The sequence below is a fragment of the Callospermophilus lateralis genome, chromosome 11 (genome assembly GCF_048772815.1).
Source record: "Callospermophilus lateralis isolate mCalLat2 chromosome 11, mCalLat2.hap1, whole genome shotgun sequence".
NCBI classification, from domain to species: domain Eukaryota; kingdom Metazoa; phylum Chordata; class Mammalia; order Rodentia; family Sciuridae; genus Callospermophilus; species Callospermophilus lateralis.
Window position 1 is genome coordinate 17548947 of NC_135315.1, and position 19484 is coordinate 17568430.

Below are 19484 nucleotides of genomic sequence, written 5' to 3' on the forward strand. Positions count from 1 at the left end.
GAGCATCTGAATGGATTAAACTGTGAAAACGCACCCTTCTGGGGCAGCCAGCCCCAGCCCAGCTCCTCTTCCCTGTCTGCATAAGCAAGGAGGATGTCTTGATTTAGGGGTTGGAAATAGCAACATCAGGGTGAGGCTGATGGCACTTAACAAAACAGCTGGGCTGGTCCCACCCCTCGCGTGACTCATATCCTCTGTGTAGACAGCCACACAGGACAGCCCAGTCAGCTTCCTTGCCTCTGCTTTTGCATTTTTGGGCACAGAAGCAGGGAGGGCTTGAAATAGTGAAATAAAGGAACTGGAATTCATTCCCACTAGCCCACAGACCCCACACTTCTCCGACTTCCTCTGTTAGGTGAGCTTCAGACAGAGAGGGCACGCAGAGCACCGCAGAAGGGGCGGGGAAGGGCCTGCCTGTGGTGGCGTTCCAGGGCGGCCGAGGCAGAGGCAGGCACAGAACTGAGTCCTGTTCCCCACACCTCCCTCATCTCCAGCCCCGTAAGCAGGGCAGAAGAACCAACATGCTGGGCAGCTGGCGTCCACCTGCAAAGGGATCAAGTTGCACTCCTTCCTTAGACCTAACACAAAAATTAACACTGAGCATAGACCTAAATGTAAGAGCTAAAATTGTAAAGCTTTTAGTAGAAAGCGTAGGAGTAGATCTTCATGACGCTGGCTTTGGCGATGGTTTCTTAGTTACAACACCAGGAGCAGAGACAAAAGAAAAAAATAGGTAAATTGGACTTCATCAAAATTAAAAACTTTTGTGCTTCCAGAGGCACCATTAAGAAAGTGAAAAGAGAGCTGGGGTTGTGGCTCAGTGGCAGAGCACTTGTCTAGCATGGGTGAGACCCTGGGTTCGATCCTCAGCACCACATAAAAAATAAATAGATTAAAAAAAAAAAAAGGTTAAATTAAAAAAAAGAAAGTGAAAGATTAGAATAAGTTATACTCAATGTATACATGATGTGTCAAAATACACTCTGTTGTCGATTGTCGTGTATACCTAAAAAGAACAAATTAAAGAAAGAAAGAAAGTGAAAAGACAGCCACAGAATGGGAGAGATCACTGGCAAATTATATAACTGGGTCAAGGTCTAGTTCCTAGAATGTTAAAGAACCCTTGCCAAAAAAAAAAAAATATATATATATATATATATATAGAGAGAGAGAGAGAGAGAGAGAGAGAGAGAGAGAGAGCGAGAGAGCGCAGCCATGATAGCATGATAGGGTGCCATAAACCAGACAGCTTACAATAACAGAAATGTGTTCTTTGATAGCTCTGGAGGCTAGAAGTTTAAAATCCAGATGTCAGCAGGGTTGATTCCTTCTGGAGATTACAGTGAGGAATCTGTGCCATTCCTTTCTCTTCACTTCCAGTGTAGCCAGCAAACTTTGGTGTCCCTGAACTTGTAGACTCACCCTCCACCTTCCCCTGCATTCCCCCTCTGTGCTCTGTCTTCACTTGGTGTTCTCCTCTGTGTGTGTCTTGCCTTCTCTTCGTATAAGGACATAACTCGTTTTGGATGAAGGGTCTACCCTACTCTAGTATGACCTCATCTTAACTAATTACATCTACATCTAAATAAAGATCACATTCTGAGGTGCTGGGGTTAAGAGCTCAACAAGTCTTTGGGGTGGGGGGCACAACTCAGCACTTAACAACAAAGATAAATAACTCAATTAAAAATGGCCAAAGGATTTAAAATTTTTTTTTCCCAAAGAAGATATATTAATACCACCCAACACATGAAAAGATGTTCAGTATCATTAGACATTAGGGAGGTGCAGATCAAAACAGCAATGAGAGAAAAAAAAGAAAAAGAAGAAAACTGCAATGAGATAGCCCTTTACACCCATCAGGATGGCTGTAATCAAGAAATAACAAACATTGGAGAGTTTATAGAGAAATTAGTTCCCTCATAAATTGCTGGTGGGAATGTAAAATTGTGTAGCCACTTTGGGAAATGGTTTAACAGGTCCTCAATATGTTAAACTTAGAGTTACATACAACCCCACAAATCCACTCCTAAGTATGTAGCCAAGAAAAGGGAAACCTAAATCCACACAAAAACATGTACATGGATTTTCATAGCAGTATTAATCACAATAGCCAAAAGTGGAAACATCCCAAATACCCATCAACTGATGAATGGATAAATAAAATGTGGTTCATCTATACAATTATTTGGCCATAAAAAAGTATTTGAATTTTCACATATACTTGGTGAAAACATTATGTTAAGAGAAAAAAGTCAGTCATAAAAGATCACACATTATATGATTCCTTTTATATGAAATAGCCAGATTGTGTAAATCTATAAAACCAGAAAATAGATGAGTGGTTTCCCAGAGCCGGAATGGTCATGGGGAAATGAGGGTGCCTGCCAGTAGGTATGGGTCTCTTTTTGGTGTGATGAAAATGTTCTGAACTTAGATTAAGGGGATGGTTGCACAACTCTGGGAATATACCAAAATTATTGAATTATATACCCTTAAAAGTGGGTTCATTTTGGGCTGGGGATAGAGCTCAGTTAGTAGAGTGCTTGCCTCGCATGCACAAGGCCCTGGGTTCGATCCCCAGCACCACAAAAAAAAATGGGGGGGCGTCATTTTACGGTATATAATTTTTTAAACCTTAAACATCAGACAATCTCTATCTTTACTTCTTTCTCAACAGAAAAGCAGAAACTGGATCTCTGAAGATGACTTCTACCGGCCTACCCAGGAGCAAGCCCCTGAGAGCACCACAGATGGCTCCGGAGCTGGTTCTCGAGGGACTCCAGAGTCAAGGCCTGCTCTCCACAGGCATTTTTCTCAAGGACCAAGAAAGAGCTGCTCCCTGGAGGCATTAGACAAAGCATGTGTGCCTTCCCCAGGAAGCAGGAAAGACAGGGCAGCACCAGCTCTGGAGCATAAGAACTTCCGTGTGGTGCACCGCAGGCAGATGGGTAGGTGGCTCGGCAGGAACCCTGCAGTTGTAAAGTCTTGTTTGCCATTAACCAATGGGCGGCGTGTTCTCCTAGAGAAACTTCATATCTGAATGTAATAAGAGGCATACTCGTGCTTAGTAATTCAGGAGAGCATTTTAGGAAAAGTACTGTATTCTCTTATAAAATCTTATTGAGATAGTGTTACAACCTATCTACAGAGAGTTAAAATACTGTTTCATATATTGAAACAGAAATACGCTCCCTGAAATTGCACTATAAAATTGAGAATTACAGAGGATTCTTGATTCCCTCTGTGCTCAGAGCACCCTGCCCCTTGGAGGCCAAGGTGTTCTAACAGCTCCTTCTAAAATCCTTATTTTAGATGGTTCATTTAACAGCGCTGGTGGGCTTTATCAGGTCTTGTGTTTGTTTCTGTCCTCCATGTGCTATTTATTGTGAAGGCCCCACCCTATGAAATTCCAGAAAGCACTAAATAACCATAACTTAATTTTTCTGTAACCCTCAAAATGAGTTCCTTTTATAACAAACAAAATAATGGGGACCTGGCATCAGTTTCTCCTCATTTTCTATTTATAGTGACCTACCTGAGAATTCTGTCAGGTCCATGGGGCTCTGGGTGTGAAGAGCCCTGGTCTCCATGTTGGCTTCTTTTGGGTTTGTCCCACCTGCTTTTGGCTGTGGTCTCTAACTGTGTCTGAGAAGGTGTGCTTTTTTCTTTGTCTTTCTTTCTTTTTTCTTTCTTTCTTTTTTTTTTCTTTTTCTTTCTTTCTTTTTTTTTTTTTTAGTGGTAGATGGACACAATATTTTTTTTATTTATTTTTATGTGGTACTGAGCATCAAACCCAGTTCCTCACACATACTAGGCAAGCGCTCTACCACTGAGCCACAACCCTTACCCCCAGTGGTATGCTTCTTACTTAGGATATCCAAGGGGTCAGGAAACCCTATGCAGTACAAATCTCCAGGCTGGGGGAAAGAGAATTTTGTGGCCTTTGGACCCCTCCATATAATGTAGCAGACTCCAGAGGAGCAAGGGGCATTGAGCAGTGTGGGTCACAGGCCTTCATTCCTTTGTTCATTGAGCAGGTATTCGTTGGTGTCTCTAATGTGCCAGGACACAGGGGGAAGCATATGGGACTTGGATTCTGGCAGGGGGATCCAGGAAATAAAAAAACTGTCAAGTAATCATAGAGTGTGGTTAGGTGGTGATTAGAGCCCTAGAAAATAAGGAGTCAGGGAGTGCCAGGCTAGAGGGTAGCCAGAGCACCCTCACAAATAGGGTGACATGTGAGGTCATGGGAAGGGAGAAGGGAAGGAGGCATGAGGTCATCGGTGTGTTTCAAACAGTGAGAAAAATGCAAATCCTGTGCCAAGAACATGCTTAACATGTTCAGGGGATAGTGGTGACCAGAGCAACTGGCGCAGAGTGGGGAGGGGTGGTGAGAGATGAGGTCAGTGGCATGGAGGCCTATGGACCATGAAAGGTAGGTAGGCATTTGTTCTGGGGACAGAATGGCAGAGGGACATGTTCTAGCTTATCTTTTAAACTAATCACTCCAGCTCCTATACTGAAGGACAGCAGGGGATGCCAAACCAGTCAGGGGACTGTCGTCATAATCCAAGTAAGAGATGACGGTGGCCTGAGCTGTGAGGTAGTAGAGGTGGTAGAGAAGCAGGGAACTATTAGATATGTATTGAAGCTAAGAGGATTTGCTGAAGGTTTGAATATAAGGTGAAAAAGAAAAATCTGGGATAACTCCATAGTTTTTAGCATAGGAAACTAGAAGGAAGAAGTTCTCCATTTTATGAGATAAGGAACATTAGGGAAGAAGCAGTTTTGCAGCAAGAGAATTAGGAATTCATTTTTGGCATGTCAGCTTTAAGACATCTATTAGACATATGTGGAGCAGGTGGATGTTCATGGGTGAAGTCCAGGCTAGAGGAAAAAAGGGGGCGGGGTCTGTGGGCATAAAGCCCTGAGAGCAGGTAAGCTCAGCTAGGGAGTGGGTGTCCACAGAGCAGACAGGGACCCAGTGCTGAGACCCAGAGTGCTCCAGCCCTGAGAGGTCAGGGAGCTGAAGAGATAAAGGGTCGGGTAAGGCCTCCAGGGAGGCCTTAGGTTGGGCCACAAGGAGGGTGTTGTTGGCCTTCCCAAGAGTAGTTTCAGTAAAGTGAAAAGTCAGAAGTCTAACTGGAGCAGGTTCAAGAAGAATGGGAGCAGCAATAGAGCCAGAGATGCCTGTACTTCTTAAGCAGGTTTTCTGTAAAAAGGACTAAGAAACAAAGTAGTAATTAGATGTGAGTTGAGGCGAGAGATTTTAAAGATGGGAGAAATTACAGCATTCTGTGTGCCAGAGGGCCTGATCAAGTAGAGAAGGGAGGAAAGAGCGAAAGGAGAAAGGGAATTGCTGGAAAGATGTCCTTGGCTTTGTGTGGGTGTGGGGAGGGGTTGGCCTCACTTAGAAGCACAACCTAATGACAGGAGGGAAGGTCCAATGAAGGCCCAGATGCCAAAGTGTATATAAGCACATTCATCTTCTCAGCAAAGTGCAGGAAATGAGGTCAATGCTGAGGAGGATTGGCCAAGGTGCTCAAAAATATTCCCATCCAGCTTTCAGAATCCCATCTGACAGTGGCCCACGACCAGCTGTGTTCTGGGGATTTCCACTGTGGTCCATACTCTAAAGTGCCTCTTTCTGTTTCCAGGGCTGTCCAACCCATTCCGGGGCCTCATGAAGCTGGGCACAGTGGCTCGGCGAGGGGCCATGGGCATCTGGAAGGAGTTCTTCTGTGAGCTCTCACCGCTGGAGCTCCGCCTCTACCTGAGTGATGAGGAGCGCACCTGTGTGGAAAGCTGCTCTCTGCTGCGCTGTGAGGCTGTGGGGCCTGCCCACAGTGATGGGCGCTTTGAGCTAGTCTTCTCTGGCAAGAAGCTGGCCCTGCGTGCCTCCTCTCAGGATGAGGCTGAGGACTGGCTTGACCGGGTGCGGGAGGCCCTGCAAAAGGTCCGGCCTCAGCAGGAAGACGAGTGGGTGAACATCCAGTATCCAGACCAACCTGAGGACCCCGCTGAGGCTCCCCTAGGTGGACACCTCTCTTACTCAGCCTTGCTTCCGGAGCCCACAGTCCCCCAGGGCACACAGTTTGACTGGACATCTGCCCAGGTTCCGGAGCCAGATGCTATCAAAGAATCCCTTCTGTACCTGTATGCGGACAGGACCTGGATACCCTATATTTTTTCCCTGTCTTTGGAGTCTCTTAAATGCTTCCGAGTGAAAAATAATGAGAAGATGCTAAGTGACAGCCATGGAGTGGAGACCATTCGAGACATCCTGCCGGACACAAGCCTAGGGGGCCCGGCCTTTTTCAAAATCATCACAGCCAAGGCCGTGCTGAAGCTGCAGGCAGGGACCGCCGAGGAGGCTGCCCTGTGGAGGGACCTGGTCCGCAAGGTCTTGGCATCATACTTGGAGACAGCCGAGGAGGCCGTGACACTTGGCGGGAGTCTGGATGAAAACTGTCAGGAGGTGCTGAAGTTCGCCACCCGGGAGAATGGCTTCCTGTTGCAGTACCTGGTGGCCATCCCCACGGAGAAAGGCCTGGACTCCCAGGGCTGCTTCTGTGCAGGTGCTGACTTGAACCTTCCCACCACCCACTGCCTGCCAGCCTTGCTCTACTTCCTGATTTGGGGCCCTCCCTGTGCCTTCATCCTTCCCCTGAGTTGACATAACAGTGGGCTTCCAGGAAGCCTCTGCACCTCCCCAGCACCCAGTGGGGCCAGCTGCCTGCTCTTGGGCCGCCCCCTGTCTCTCCCCTCTCCTGCTGCTGGGTGGGACCTGTGGGTGACAACCATGCTTCCTGTTGCTGTCTCCTTTCTGCATTATCTTCTTGCTACACTGTCATATTCTTTTACAAAAGGGGCCTGGGATTCTCCCAAAGCAAATATTTGTGCATGTTTTTGCAAGTCATGCTATTCCATGCTGTCCAGTAGAACTTCCTGTGTTAATGAAAAGTTCTAGATCTGTGCTGTCTGCTGTGGTAGCTGTGAGCTACGTGTGGTCACTGGGTGCTTAACATGTGGCTAGTGTGCATAAGGAACTGTTTTCCATTTAAATTCACTTAAGGGCTGGGGTGGTGGCTCAGTGGTAAAGCACTTGCCTAGCATGTGTGAGACCCTGGGCTCGATCCTCAGCACCACATAAAAATAAATAAAATAAAGGTATTGTATTCTTCTACAACTCAAAAAAAAAAAAAAAAAAAAAAAAAAAAAATTTTAATTTGCTAAATTCCCTTAAAAGAGACCCCTGTGGTGCATGGCACTGTCTCAGGCAGCACAGCTCTATGTGTTATTCTGCAACTTGGTTTTTTTCTCCTTAGTAATACATTATGGGTATTATTTCATGTCACTGCATCTGCCTTCTTATTATCACCATTGAATCTAATACCTTTGTATGGGGCACTGAGCCAGATGCTTTATTTGGATTATCTCATTTAGTAGAGACTGAGGCTGTTACTCTGTTTATAGGTGAGGAAGCTGAGGCCCAGAGCTGGTAAGTGCCTTGGCTCAGGCTCATACAGCTAGTAAGTGTTAGAGACAGAACTGGACCTTGATGGTTGCTCCCTCAGAGCCTGTGCTAGTGGAGAGGACCCCAGAGGCTCTCTGCCCTTGAATTGTCCAAGCCTATGTGATGTACCACTCCCCAGTGTGCAGGGGGACATGCCAGCTGCACTGCTGCAGAAGGCCACAATAAGTTGAGTTCCAATTTCAGAGCTGACCTGGGGGGGAGGGAGGAGCCTGCGGGACCAGAGGGGAAAGCCTCCTTAAATGTCTGGAAGGAAGTGGCCTGCAGTGGCCCCCTGGAGGATGGGAGAAACAGGCTGAGCAGAGCTTCCTACAGAAAACACCTGCAAGCAGCCCTGCTGCCCCAGAACTCACCCTTCTCTCTTCAGCCCAAGGGGCAGGACTTTAGCACTTGTGAGGGGACACTTCCCACCTGTGAAGTAAGTGTTGTCACAGAGAACAGGTCTCCCCATGGCTCTCACCTGATAGCCTGACAGCCAGGACTGTGAAACCCCGACTTCCTGCTTCCTCTCCACCCTGCAACACAGCCCTGTGGCTGGGCAGCCATCGGTGCGCACTGGGTTGTATTTCAGTTTGCGGGTCACTTTCAGAACATGGTCTCATTATTACTTTGTAATATCCCCACAAAAATAGCAAGTAGCAGCTGAGTTTTATAGACACTGAAATGAAACCTTGAGAAAATTAGGTGAAGGTCAGGGTGAGGCAGCTGCTAAGAAAGAGATCCTGCACTTTGGTCCCAAGGCCAAAGTGGCTCAGTAGTAGGGGGACCCTTTCCCCTGCCCCTGTGGGAGGCAGAACATGTGTTCAGGATTTGAGCCAGCCTTAGATTTTTGCCCTAGCCACACCCCACTCCCAGTGCCCCCTGAGACCTTCAACCAAGCAGCTGAAACTGGCCCTATCCCACTCCTCTGAGATAACAGGCTGCTCAGGGTTCAAGCTGGTCTCAGGAAATGTCCAGGCTACCCTGGCTCCTGCTGGCTTCCCCATCCACTACCTTGGCCCCTTCCTCAGCTCCTTCACTGCTGGGCCCTAACTTGGTTGCTTCCATTACTGGGCCCCGGTAGGGGTGGATGGAGAGGAGGTGGCATTGGGGAGCAAGCAGTGGAACCACTGGATGAAGGAGGCTGAGTATCATGGAAGAGATCCCAGGCTTGGGACCAACCAAGCCCAAATTTGATTTCCACTGTGTAAACTAGTTGTTGTGTAACCAGACAGATTTCTTCACCTCTGAGCATCAATTTCTTTAGCTGTAAAATAGTGATAGTAATTTTTTTTTAAAGAGAGAGAGAGAGAATTTTAATATTTATTATTTTTTAGTTTTCAGCGGACACAACATCTTTGTTTGTACGTGGTCCTGAGGATTGAATCCATGCCGCACGCATGCCAGGCGAGCACGCTACCGCTTGAGCCACATCCCCAGCCTTGTGATAGTAATTCTAATAGTGTATTGTTACATTAATAGTGTTGATCATTAGTGGTGGAAAGTGAGTCATTTTTACCCTTGTGCTCTTCTTTTAAAAAATATAACATATATATATTAGTTATGTTAGTTATATTTATATATATAAAACTAGCAGGCCCCTCCCACCATAGTAGCTCTGTGATACCTGGAGCTGACTCTGCCCCTCTCTGCTCACTGCCTATCTCCCCAGGCTGCTCCCGGCAGATTGGCTTCTCCTTTGTACGACCCAAACTCTGTGCCTTCTCTGGCCTCTATTACTGTGACATCTGCCACCAAGATGATACTTCAGTGATTCCGGCCAGAATTATCCACAACTGGGACCTCACCAAGCGCCCGGTAAGTCTCAGGCCCAGCGAGTCATGGTCCTACATGGCTGCTGAATGACAGAGGAATATTCTCCCCTTTGCGCTGCTGCTGTTTGTATGTTTGAAGTGGTTTGGCTCTAGGGAGCAAGATCACTGGTTCAAGACCAAGAGAAAAGCTTGGTGCCTATTTGCAGCTCCCAAACAGAGCTCTGAAAACACCTGCCTGAGTCCCCAGTAGACCTCTGAAGATGATTCTCTGCAGCTTCCAAGAAACAGACAAAACTGTGTAAGGCACCAGCAACTAGGTAGATAGGCAGGCAGATAGGAAGGAGGGACAGGATAAGATAGATCAGATACGTCAATGGATGTGTGGCTGGATAGTTGAGTGGGTGGGTGGATAGATGGATAGATGGATGGAGTTAGGTAGATGGCTGGGTGGGTGGATTGCTGGATAAGTAAATGGACAGTCCAGCTAGCTGGCCTCACCCCAAAGAGCAATTCAACCTTACTTTTGCCAACCCTGAGGGCCCCAGGTGACTGCAAACCCTGTGTGGGTTACTTATTTCATGTTTTCCAAAGTGTGCTTTTAGCCAGGTGTGGTGGTCCATACCTGTAATCCCAGCGACTTGAGAGGCTGAGACAGGAAGATTGCAAGTTCAAAGCCAGCCACAGCAAGTGAGGCCCTAAACAACTTGGCAAGACCCTGTCTCTAAATTTAAAAAAAATAATAATAATTATATATATGGCTGGGGGGAAAAAAGTGCACTTTTTCTGGGCCTCTACCTGTTATAAAGATAATATATGGTTATTTTTTTTAAAAGCTTTCCCTATGCAGAAAACTAGGACTTTTTTTTTTTTTAGATGTCGATGGATCTTTATTTTGTTCATTTATTTATATATGGTGCTGAGAATCGAACCCAGTGCCTTGCACATGCTAGGCAAGCACTCTACCACTGATCCACAACCCCTGTTCAATACAGGATTACTGTTCAACATTAAAACTTACAGAAAACCCCAAAGACAAATCAGTCAAAATTATGTGTCATCACCCAGAGGTAATCACTTCTAATATTCTGGGGGGCAGCCTTTTCTGTGCATTAATTTACATATGCATCTATTTTTTATAAATCGAACCCAGTGCCTCACATTTGCTGGGATCATATTGGACTCATCCTGCTTTGTTCACTTAATTTTTTTTCTTTTTTTTTTTAATTTGTTTTAATTAGTTACACATGACAGTACAATGATCTTGACGTATTATACATTTGAATCAGATGGGATATAATTTCTCATTTTTCTGAGTGTACAGGTTGCAGAATCACATTGGTCATGCAGTCATATATATACATACAGCAATAATAATGTCTATTTTATTCTGCTGTCCTTCCTTTCCCCCCTTCCCCTCCCCTCCTCTCTCCCATCTTGTTCACTTAATATTATGTCTTTTTTTTTTTTTGAGAGAGAGAGAGAGAGAGAGAGAGAATTTTAATATTTATTTTTAGTTTTCGGCAGACACACATCTTTGTTTTTTGTATGTGGTGCTGAGGATCGAACCCAGGCCGCACGCATGCCAGGCGAGCGCGCTACCGCTTGAGCCACATCCCTAGCCCCTAATATTATATCTTGGGTACTCTTGTATGTCCACCGGATGCTTCTGAACAAAATATTTTTTTTCTTTAAACAAGATATATTCTAAGATCTTTCAGATTGTCCTCTAGGTAGGCTTAGCCACCTTCCTTCCTTCCTTCCTTCTTTCCTTTCTGTCTCATTCTCCTTCTTTCCCTCCCTCCTTCCTTCCTTCCTTCCTTCCTTCCTTCCTTCCTTCCTTCCTTCCTTCCTTTCCTGGGGATTGAACCCAAGAGCATTTAACAACTGAGCACATCCTCAGCCCTTTTGGGTTTTTTTAAATTCTTAATTCTTTAAAATATTTTTTTTGTTGTAGATGGTTGCAATACCTTTATTTGATTTGATTTGATTTTTATGTGGTGCTGGGAATCAAACCCAGTGCCTCACATGTGATAGGCAAATGTTCTACCACTGAACTATAACCCCAGCCCTAATTTTTATTTTGAGACAATTTCTCACTAAGTTGCTTAGGGTCTTGCTAAGTTGCTGAGGCTGGCTTCAGACTTGCAATCCTTCTGCCTTAACCTCCTAAGCCATTAGGATTATAGCCACTTTTCTAGCTGTGTTGTCATGAGCAAGTTAGCTTCAGATCCCTAATCTCTGAAGGTTTTTGGTTTGTTTTTCTTTTCTTAAAGGGGTTTAATAATAGTGTATGTCTCAGGCCGAGCATGTTGGTGCACACCTGTAATCCCTGTAGCTAGGAAGGCTGAGGCAGGAGAATCAAGAAATCAGAGCCAGCCTCAGCAACTTAGTGAGGCCCTAAGCAACTCAGCAAGACCCTGTCTCTAAATAAAATATAAAAAAGCCATCTCAGTAATTAAGTGCCCTGAGTTCAATCCCTAGGATCCCCCCAAAATGAAAAAAATAGTGTATGTCTTGGGTCTATTGTGAAGACTGTGGTAGTACTGCCTGTCACTTAGAACAGTGCCTTCTAACAGTGCCCTTTCCCTCCCCTGAGGCCAGTCCTATCTCTTGTCCCTAATTCACTTGTTCAGTCCCTAATTCAAGACCACCCATCTGTCTACCTATTCATCCTTTCATCTGTTCAACCACAAATCCATTAATAAATCTTTCCTGTCCTGTCTTGTCCTATTCCATCCTATTCTATCCTATCTCAAATGCTACCCTCTCCTTTCAAATCTGCCTTCTTTCCAAAGCATAGATTTCTACTAAGACAGACACAGAAACACACTACACAGTCTTGCCTCATGGATGTGTCCTCAGAATTCAGGGAAGGTGACTCCAAGTAAATTCCACTCCTCTGGGGAGGAAAAACCCCAAAGTTGGCTTTGCTTTGGCCATTCTGTTGTTCACCCATCACCACCCCTGCCCTCAGTAGTATTTAACTAACTACGCACAGAAAACTAACCCTCAGAGTCACCAGGAATGCACCTTTGACCGTGAGCACATTCCCTCTTCCCCAGACCCTGATACTTCGGTCGGGCCACCTCCTTAATCAGTGCTGGAATCCTGGGCTCTTCCTTCCTTCTCCCTAGGAAACTGCAAAACTTTTCTAGGCTTATCTGAGATCAGGAAATATCCAGCTCTCTATCAAAGATCAACGACCTGAGAGAGACAAGAAAGTTCAAAACAGAAAGTGGCTGGCCAGGGCTTTGGGGCCTTATTGTTTGCTGTTGCAGCTCTGGCTGACCCACTTGTTCTGAAGCCCAGCTGGCACTTGGCAGGATGTCAGCCCCAGAGTGTGGTTTTTGCTTTTGTCTTTCTCTTCCACGCCCACAGGATAGGGACAGCCCCTGGGGAGCACAAAGTCCCTGCCAGTCTCTAGCACTGGGCAGTGTTTGGCACTCATTCCTGTGTGTATTTCATCTGAGCCTCACTCAAGGCCAGACAGAGGCTGTTACAGGAGAGCTGAGCCATGGCTGGAGGACAGCAGTTTGACCCAAGTCACCAGGGGTTTGCCATTGGGCTGCCCTCGGGCTGGGGGACTGCTACCTCAGGGCTATAGGATATGGAAAAAGGAGTTGTCCATGGCAGGGGGAGAAGAGTGTTGCTGGTGAAGCTGGGAGACAGGAAGCCAGAGGTCTCCCCGGCTCCCAGATATAGGAACAATTCTGAGAGCCCCATTACATTCTCTGACCCTCAAAGGGACAGACAGGCTCTTAAACAGTCGCTGACAGAAGTTCACATTTATTGAAGATGAACTCTGTGCCAGGCCCTTTGCCAAATACTTGCATGGAATATCTTTTAATATAAACTCAAGGGCTGAGGATGTGGCTCAAGCGGTAGCGCGCTTGCCTGGCATGCATGCGGCCCGGGTTCGATCCTCAGCACCACATACAAAATAAAGATGTTGTATCCGCCGATAACTAAAAAATAAATATTAAAATTCTCAAAAAAAAAAAATAATAATAATATAAACTCAAAATAATCTGCCAGGCATGGTAGCACACACCTGTAACACAAACCACTTGGGAGGTTGGGGCAGGGGATCCCAAGTTCAAGGCCAGCTTAGTAACTTAGCAAGATCCTGTCTCAAAATAAAAGAAAGGGGGTGGGGAAGCTGGGATGTAGCTCAGTGGTAGAGCACTTGCCTAGCAAGGACCTGGTTCAATTCCCAGCACTGATAAATAGTCTCCTGGCATAGATCCTTTGATTTTCCTCCAGTTAGCCCCAGCTCCTTAGCATGCCACAAGTAGTTCTTTTAGTCAGAGTGGCTGCCTGGTGTTCAGAAACAACACTGCAGCTCAGACCTGGGCTCCACTTTCCCCAGGCAGGTCAGATACCTCAGCTTCTCAGAGCCTCAGTTTCCTCATCTATAGAATAGAAATGATGCCACCCCATGGCTTGTTCTGTGGATGAAAAGAGGATATGATCAAGGTCCCTCCCTATGTCTGGCAAACTGTATTAGGGCCAGGATCTTGGGTAGAACTTTCAACCCTTTTTCAATCTGTTGAGAGCAGCTGAGATTGATCACTCAGCTCCACAGAGTCACAGGGGAGTCCTGGTGGTTGTTGGCAAGAGCCCAGTACACATGGGGAACCTTGTTAAGCTGTGTCTGCTCTGTGGTTTCCTGTAGCTAGAGCCGCAACACCAGTCACCTGGTTCCTGAGTCAGGGCCCAGAGGGGAGCACCTGTTTCCTATAGGCAGGAAAAGGAAGTTGGGCATACAGGAAAGAGTGGGAAAGATCTGTGAGACCCGGAGGAGGGGGCCTTACCCAGAGTGACCTCCCATATCTTGTCATGGTTGGGAGGGGGCAACACAGGTGTCATTAGAGGAAAAGTTGGTTTAGGAGTCGGACTGTACCATTTCTGAGCTGTGTGCTCTTGGCTAAGTAGCGTCATCACTCTGAACCTCAGTTTCCTAGTCTATAAGATGAAACTAGTGCTACATCCCTTGGAGAGGGCTGCAGGGCAGGTGAGAGCTGGGCAGTGTAGGTGTTGCTAAGAGCCAGCCTTTCCATGGTGCCCCCAGGTCTGTCGGCAGGCCCTGAAGTTTCTGGCGCAGATCCGGGCCCAGCCCCTAGTCAACCTGCAGCTGGTGAATGCCTCTCTGTACGAGCATGTGGAGCAGATGCGCCTCATTGGCAGGAGCCGGGAACAACTGAAGCTTCTGGGGGATTACCTGGGCCTATGTCGAAGTGGCGCCCTGAAGGAGCTGAGCAAGAGGTGAGTACCTTCTATATACACAGGCCACACACGCTCAAGGCAGCTCCTTGAGCAATGCCAGGGCTGGGCAGAGAACTTCCCATTGGGCTTGCAAAATCACCACATCCTTCAGGGGTGTTTTGTTTTTTGAGTTGTTGTTTTTTTTTTTTTTTAATTTTTAAATTTTTTTTTAGTTTTAGATGAACAACATACCTTTATTTTACTTGTTTATTTTTATATGGTGCTGAGAATCGAATCCAGTGCCTCACACATGCTAGGCAAGTGCTTTACCACTGAGCCAAAACTCCAGCCCCTCAGGGGTACATTTTGTTCATATATTTATTTATTTATTCAACAAATTGACTGCTTGGGAGGCTGAGTAATAAGGATTATAAATTCAAGGCCCGCCTGTGCAATTTAATGAGACCCTGTCTCATAAAATAAAAAGGACCGGGGATGTAGCTTAGTGGTGGTGCATCCCTGGGTTTAATTCCCAGTACCACCAAAAATGTGTGGGTGTGAGGGGGGGAGTGTGTGTGGGGGGGTGTAATTTATTTGTTGAGAACATACCCAAGCACCTGGCAAGGTGTACAGGGTGCAATGCTGAGTAAAGTATACCAGAATCCTCCCCTCTGAAAGCCTCTGGTTTAGGAGGGAAGGCAACGAGCTAACCAGCAACTCCAATCAGGGGGCGGTGGGAAGAGGAGAAGGATACCCAGAAGCTCAAGTAAGACCTCTAACCAGATTAGGGGAGGTCCCAGGGGGGGAAGACTTCCTGGAGGAAGTGACATGTAGGTGAGACCTGAAAACTGATTAGTAGGTAGAAGAGGAAAGAGGAGGGGAAGAGTGTTCCGGAGAGAGGAATAGCAGGTACAGGCCCCAAAGGAAGGCACTGTATACAGAAAGCACAGGGAGAGCATTGTCTGGAGTGGAAAGGGAGGCAGGAAGCGTGAGTAGAGGCAGGTGAGACACACCTAGCCAGGTGATGACGGCTGTGCTCCGGGTCTCCTTCCTGCCGGCCCAGCCTCCGTGCCTCGACTGTTAGATGCTGCTGTCCATGGCAGCATCCTTCCTGAAACCCTCCAGGAGTGTGTGATCAGTGCACACCCTCAGGAGCCCTTCCAAGAAGCTCCCAGGTACCCAGGGCCTGGAGACCTTTGTTTCCCAGGGATGGAAGGTGACTGCAAGCTTCAGGATGGACTCAGATAGTCTCCCTGCCGTCACAAACCTCTCCTAGCCCAGCACGGGCTTTGTGTTCACCTTTTCTGGGTCTTTGAAACCAGAGTAATTTATAAGCACCTCCACCTTCTCCAGAGCCTCACCTCCTCAGGGGCTGCCAGGGAGCACTGTCTGAAGGGTGTCTTCTCGGCCCTGAGTGCAGTTGTTTTTCCCAGAGTCATGCCTGCTTTGCTCCTCTGGGCAAGGGTATGCCCATACAGGTCCCCTGGGGCTGTCCAGTGCTGCAGGGAGCTCTCTGGTGGGTACTCGGAGAACTGGTCCCTCACAGGCCCGCAGAGCCCCCAGGGCTTTCTCTTCTGCAGGGCCTGGAAGAACAGAAAGCCCCTAAAGGCTCTGCCACCCCACATCAGCTGGGTACCTGGGCCCGCCCTTTTCAGTGAGGCTGACTCTCTCCTCTCTTTTCTGAGGTTCTGTGACCCAGGACTCCAGACTCTCCAGAGGGTCTGCCTTCCTGCCCCTAACCAGATGATACAAACCTGGGGTCATATCTAGCATGTGTGAGGCCCTGAGTTCAATCCCCAGCACACACCCCCATACACACACGCACACACACACACACACAAAAAAAAAAACAGGTGACAAGTGGTACCTCTGTCACCCTTCTTGACACCTGCAGGATGGGCTGGCACTGACCTCATCCCACACTCTGCCTGCTGAATCGTCTCTGAGCCAGCCTATGATTAGTGCCATGGGCAGCCTGCCTCTGACTCTCTGGCCCTGCTGTCCCATCCCTGTGTATCTGGCCTGCTAGAGGACAAGGCCACACCTGTGGAAGTCCCCTTTTAGAGGAATTAACAAGACAGGGGAAAGAGCATAGGAATAGCTCCTGCCCAGCTCCAGACCCCGTGACTCAGGGAAGTCACTTCTCTGAGCTCCAGCTTTCTTGCCTGTAAAATGGGTCAGTGATCCCTATATTCATGTGGCCTTCCACGTCATGGTGAGGGGCTCAGTGTCTGAGCTACAGACAAGCAGGCAGATGGCCTGGGTCAGCTTGGTATGTGCCTGAGGGGGCACCTGACTCAACTGGGCAAGGGCCAGAGGGCCAGGGGGTTCTAAGAGATGGCATCAGGGTTAAGGGTTTGCAGCATTCTTTTATTTTGAGAAAATACTTATTTTCTTTACAAAGTTAGTCAATTTGAAAGGGGTGTTTATAATAAAAGGGAATGAAACAGAACGTGTGTGTCAGCTCTTCTCAGATTCCACCACCACCTGCACCCAGGCCTCACTGTCAGCACACTGGAGCAGAGCTGCTCAGTACCAGGAGCAGCTTATGTTTGTTGAACTGGGGTTTAGAAGAACCGCTAGAGAAGAAAGGGCCAGGGAAAGGCCTGGCTTTCCTGGCTGAGAGGCTTTAGGTGGGCAGTGGATGGAGCACAGTTTACAAGGGTCCAAACAGGCTCAAGACAGCCGGATGCAGGGCCAGGAACCAGAACTCGGAGGCCCTGTGGCCCCCGCTGAAGTCCTTTGCACTTCATCTGCCACCAGCATGGAGCCACTGAAGGGTCTAAGCCCAGACTGTCATGATTCAGTCTGTGGTTAAGAGACCGTTCTAGCAACAGAGGGTGCAAGAGCTAAAGAGAGAGTCCTGGCAAGGTGGCTGGTGTCATTATTGACTCCAGGGGCTAGGGAGACCTGACCGAGCTAGCCAGAGGGGAGGCTGGGAGGATGAGAAAGGAGACGACACGATCAGGTTCTGGATGTAGGAGGTAAAGTCAAGAGGAGCTGCCCCTTGCCAATGGCAACAGACTGGTGGGTCCCCTGAGATAAAGGGGTCCTCTTGCAGGTCTGGGACATGTTTCTAAAAGCATTCTTTTGGGCCTTTGGGAAGGAACCATCACAGAAATGCCTCACAGGGATGTTCCCACCAGACCTGGTGACTCCTACCAACAGCTGAGTAGGGGTAGATAGAGGAGGAAGAGGGGCTCAGAAAGAGGTAGCACTAGGCTGCCCACTCGAGACCTACAGATCATTTGGCCTTGCCAGGGTCAGTGATCCCTATGTTCATGTGGCCTTCTGTCCCCTCACCCTGTAAGTTATAGGAGTTTAAAAGCAACCTTCTCCAACTTCCACTGTCTCCCAGAGACCCCTGAAATTCTCTCCGGTCCCTTCTCCAGACAATCAGCCTCACACCAGAGGACTAAGAGGGGTCTTTCCATTGTATGGGTGAGAAACTGAGGCCCAGAGTAGCCCAGGGTTTTCTCCTGTGCCCAGGTGTTTCTCTTCTGGAAGACAGCATGAGTGGTACTGCTTTCCTTCTGGTCTTGACACAGCATCAGTTATAGAGCCCCACTGAGAGTGTGACAGGCCCAGGGCACAGTGACTCTCAGATCAGGCTATAGGCCTGACTGGCTGCCAGGACTGTAGACAGAGGTAGAAGACAGGGACCTCTCCATCCAACTCAGCCCCACCCTTCCTGCCAGCTTGGAGCCAGCCTGTGTGCCTGTCTCCCACCATGTTTTCCTGGTGATAAATGGCAGCTTCCTGTTCCCAGAAAGCTGGAAGTTTACTAAGGAAACCAGCATGGTAAACTGAGAGGCAAGTTGGCAGTGTCCTCACCCAACATGGCACAGTGTGGCCTGCCTGGCTGTTTGTGGGACCATCCCACACTGGGCTCCCCCTGAACCACACTAAAGCCATTGGATGGGGTATGGCCAAGCCCCCATTCCTGATGCCAGACACCATCTGCTCCAGGTGTCCAGGGCATCCTGTGCAGGTTCCCAAGCTTCCTCTGACTTGGAGTATCCACCCCCCACCCCAGGACCTGCACAGGCACATGAGCAAGGCTGGATAGGGTTCTGTGCCAGGGATTTTCTGCAGGCACTTCCTCTCCATCCCTCAGGATGTGACCTGGAGTCTCGGCTATTGGTGTAGTGGGAACCAAAACAGGGCTGGCGGCAGCCCTTGTCCTCCACTCCATTCCCCTCTGAAACGGGATCTGCTGTGCTTAGAACACATCTCAGTTCCTTTCATGTAGCACTGAAACCAGATACTGGAATGTCTTTTCTTCAGCTAGACCAGGGGCTGCCAGAGGGCAGCAGCTGTATCTCCTGCATTTCTGTCCTTAGTAGGGTCCCTGGTATGTAATGGTGGTAGAGTTTCAGTGGAGTGGAGAAGGATGCTGGCTCTAGAACCAGATACCTGCATGCAAGCTCCTGCTCTGACTCTTACTGTGTGACCCCAGGCAAATTATTTAAACTCTCCACATTTGCCCATTTTCTCAAAGTGGGAGTTGCAACAGGCTCAGCCTCAGAGCATTGTTGCAAGGACAGATGAGTGTAAAATCTCAGCCAGTTCCTGGTACTGACTGTCAGTTTTCATCATCCTCATCCTCATTATTATTTAAAAAAAAAATTTTTTTAGACGCTGATGGGCCTTTGTTTTGTTCATTTATTTATATGCAGAGCTGAGAATCTAACCCAGTGCCTCACACATGCTAGGCAAGTGCTGTACCACTGAGCCACAGCCCCAGCTCCACCCTCATCATTATTAGTTATGTGCTCACTACCTGCCAGGCACTGTACCAAATGCTCTAAATAGATTATTTAATCATCAAAAACAATTCCACTTCTTAGAGGAAGATACCTGAGGTTCAGAGATTAAACAACTTGCCCAAGGACCCACCAGCTGGTTAGTTTACCTGGGAGGCCAAGGCAAGTCTGGTCCAGCTGACTTGTGCTCTTAGCCCTGCCTGGCGAGGCAGGAGGGTTATG

The 19484-nt window shown here is 47.8% G+C and overlaps 1 protein-coding gene across 1 annotated transcript in view; it reads left to right on the top strand.

The window, feature by feature from the left end:
* The window catches only part of Plekhm1 (pleckstrin homology and RUN domain containing M1), a 46326-nt gene that overhangs the window by 23266 nt on the left and 3576 nt on the right, over nucleotides 1-19484 (top strand). The window contains exons 6-9 of the mRNA XM_076870936.2: nucleotides 2681-2951; nucleotides 5661-6581; nucleotides 9189-9334; nucleotides 14363-14556. Coding sequence (XP_076727051.2) covers nucleotides 2681-2951; nucleotides 5661-6581; nucleotides 9189-9334; nucleotides 14363-14556 — 1532 coding nt within the window. The remainder of the gene's footprint in view (nucleotides 1-2680; nucleotides 2952-5660; nucleotides 6582-9188; nucleotides 9335-14362; nucleotides 14557-19484) is intronic.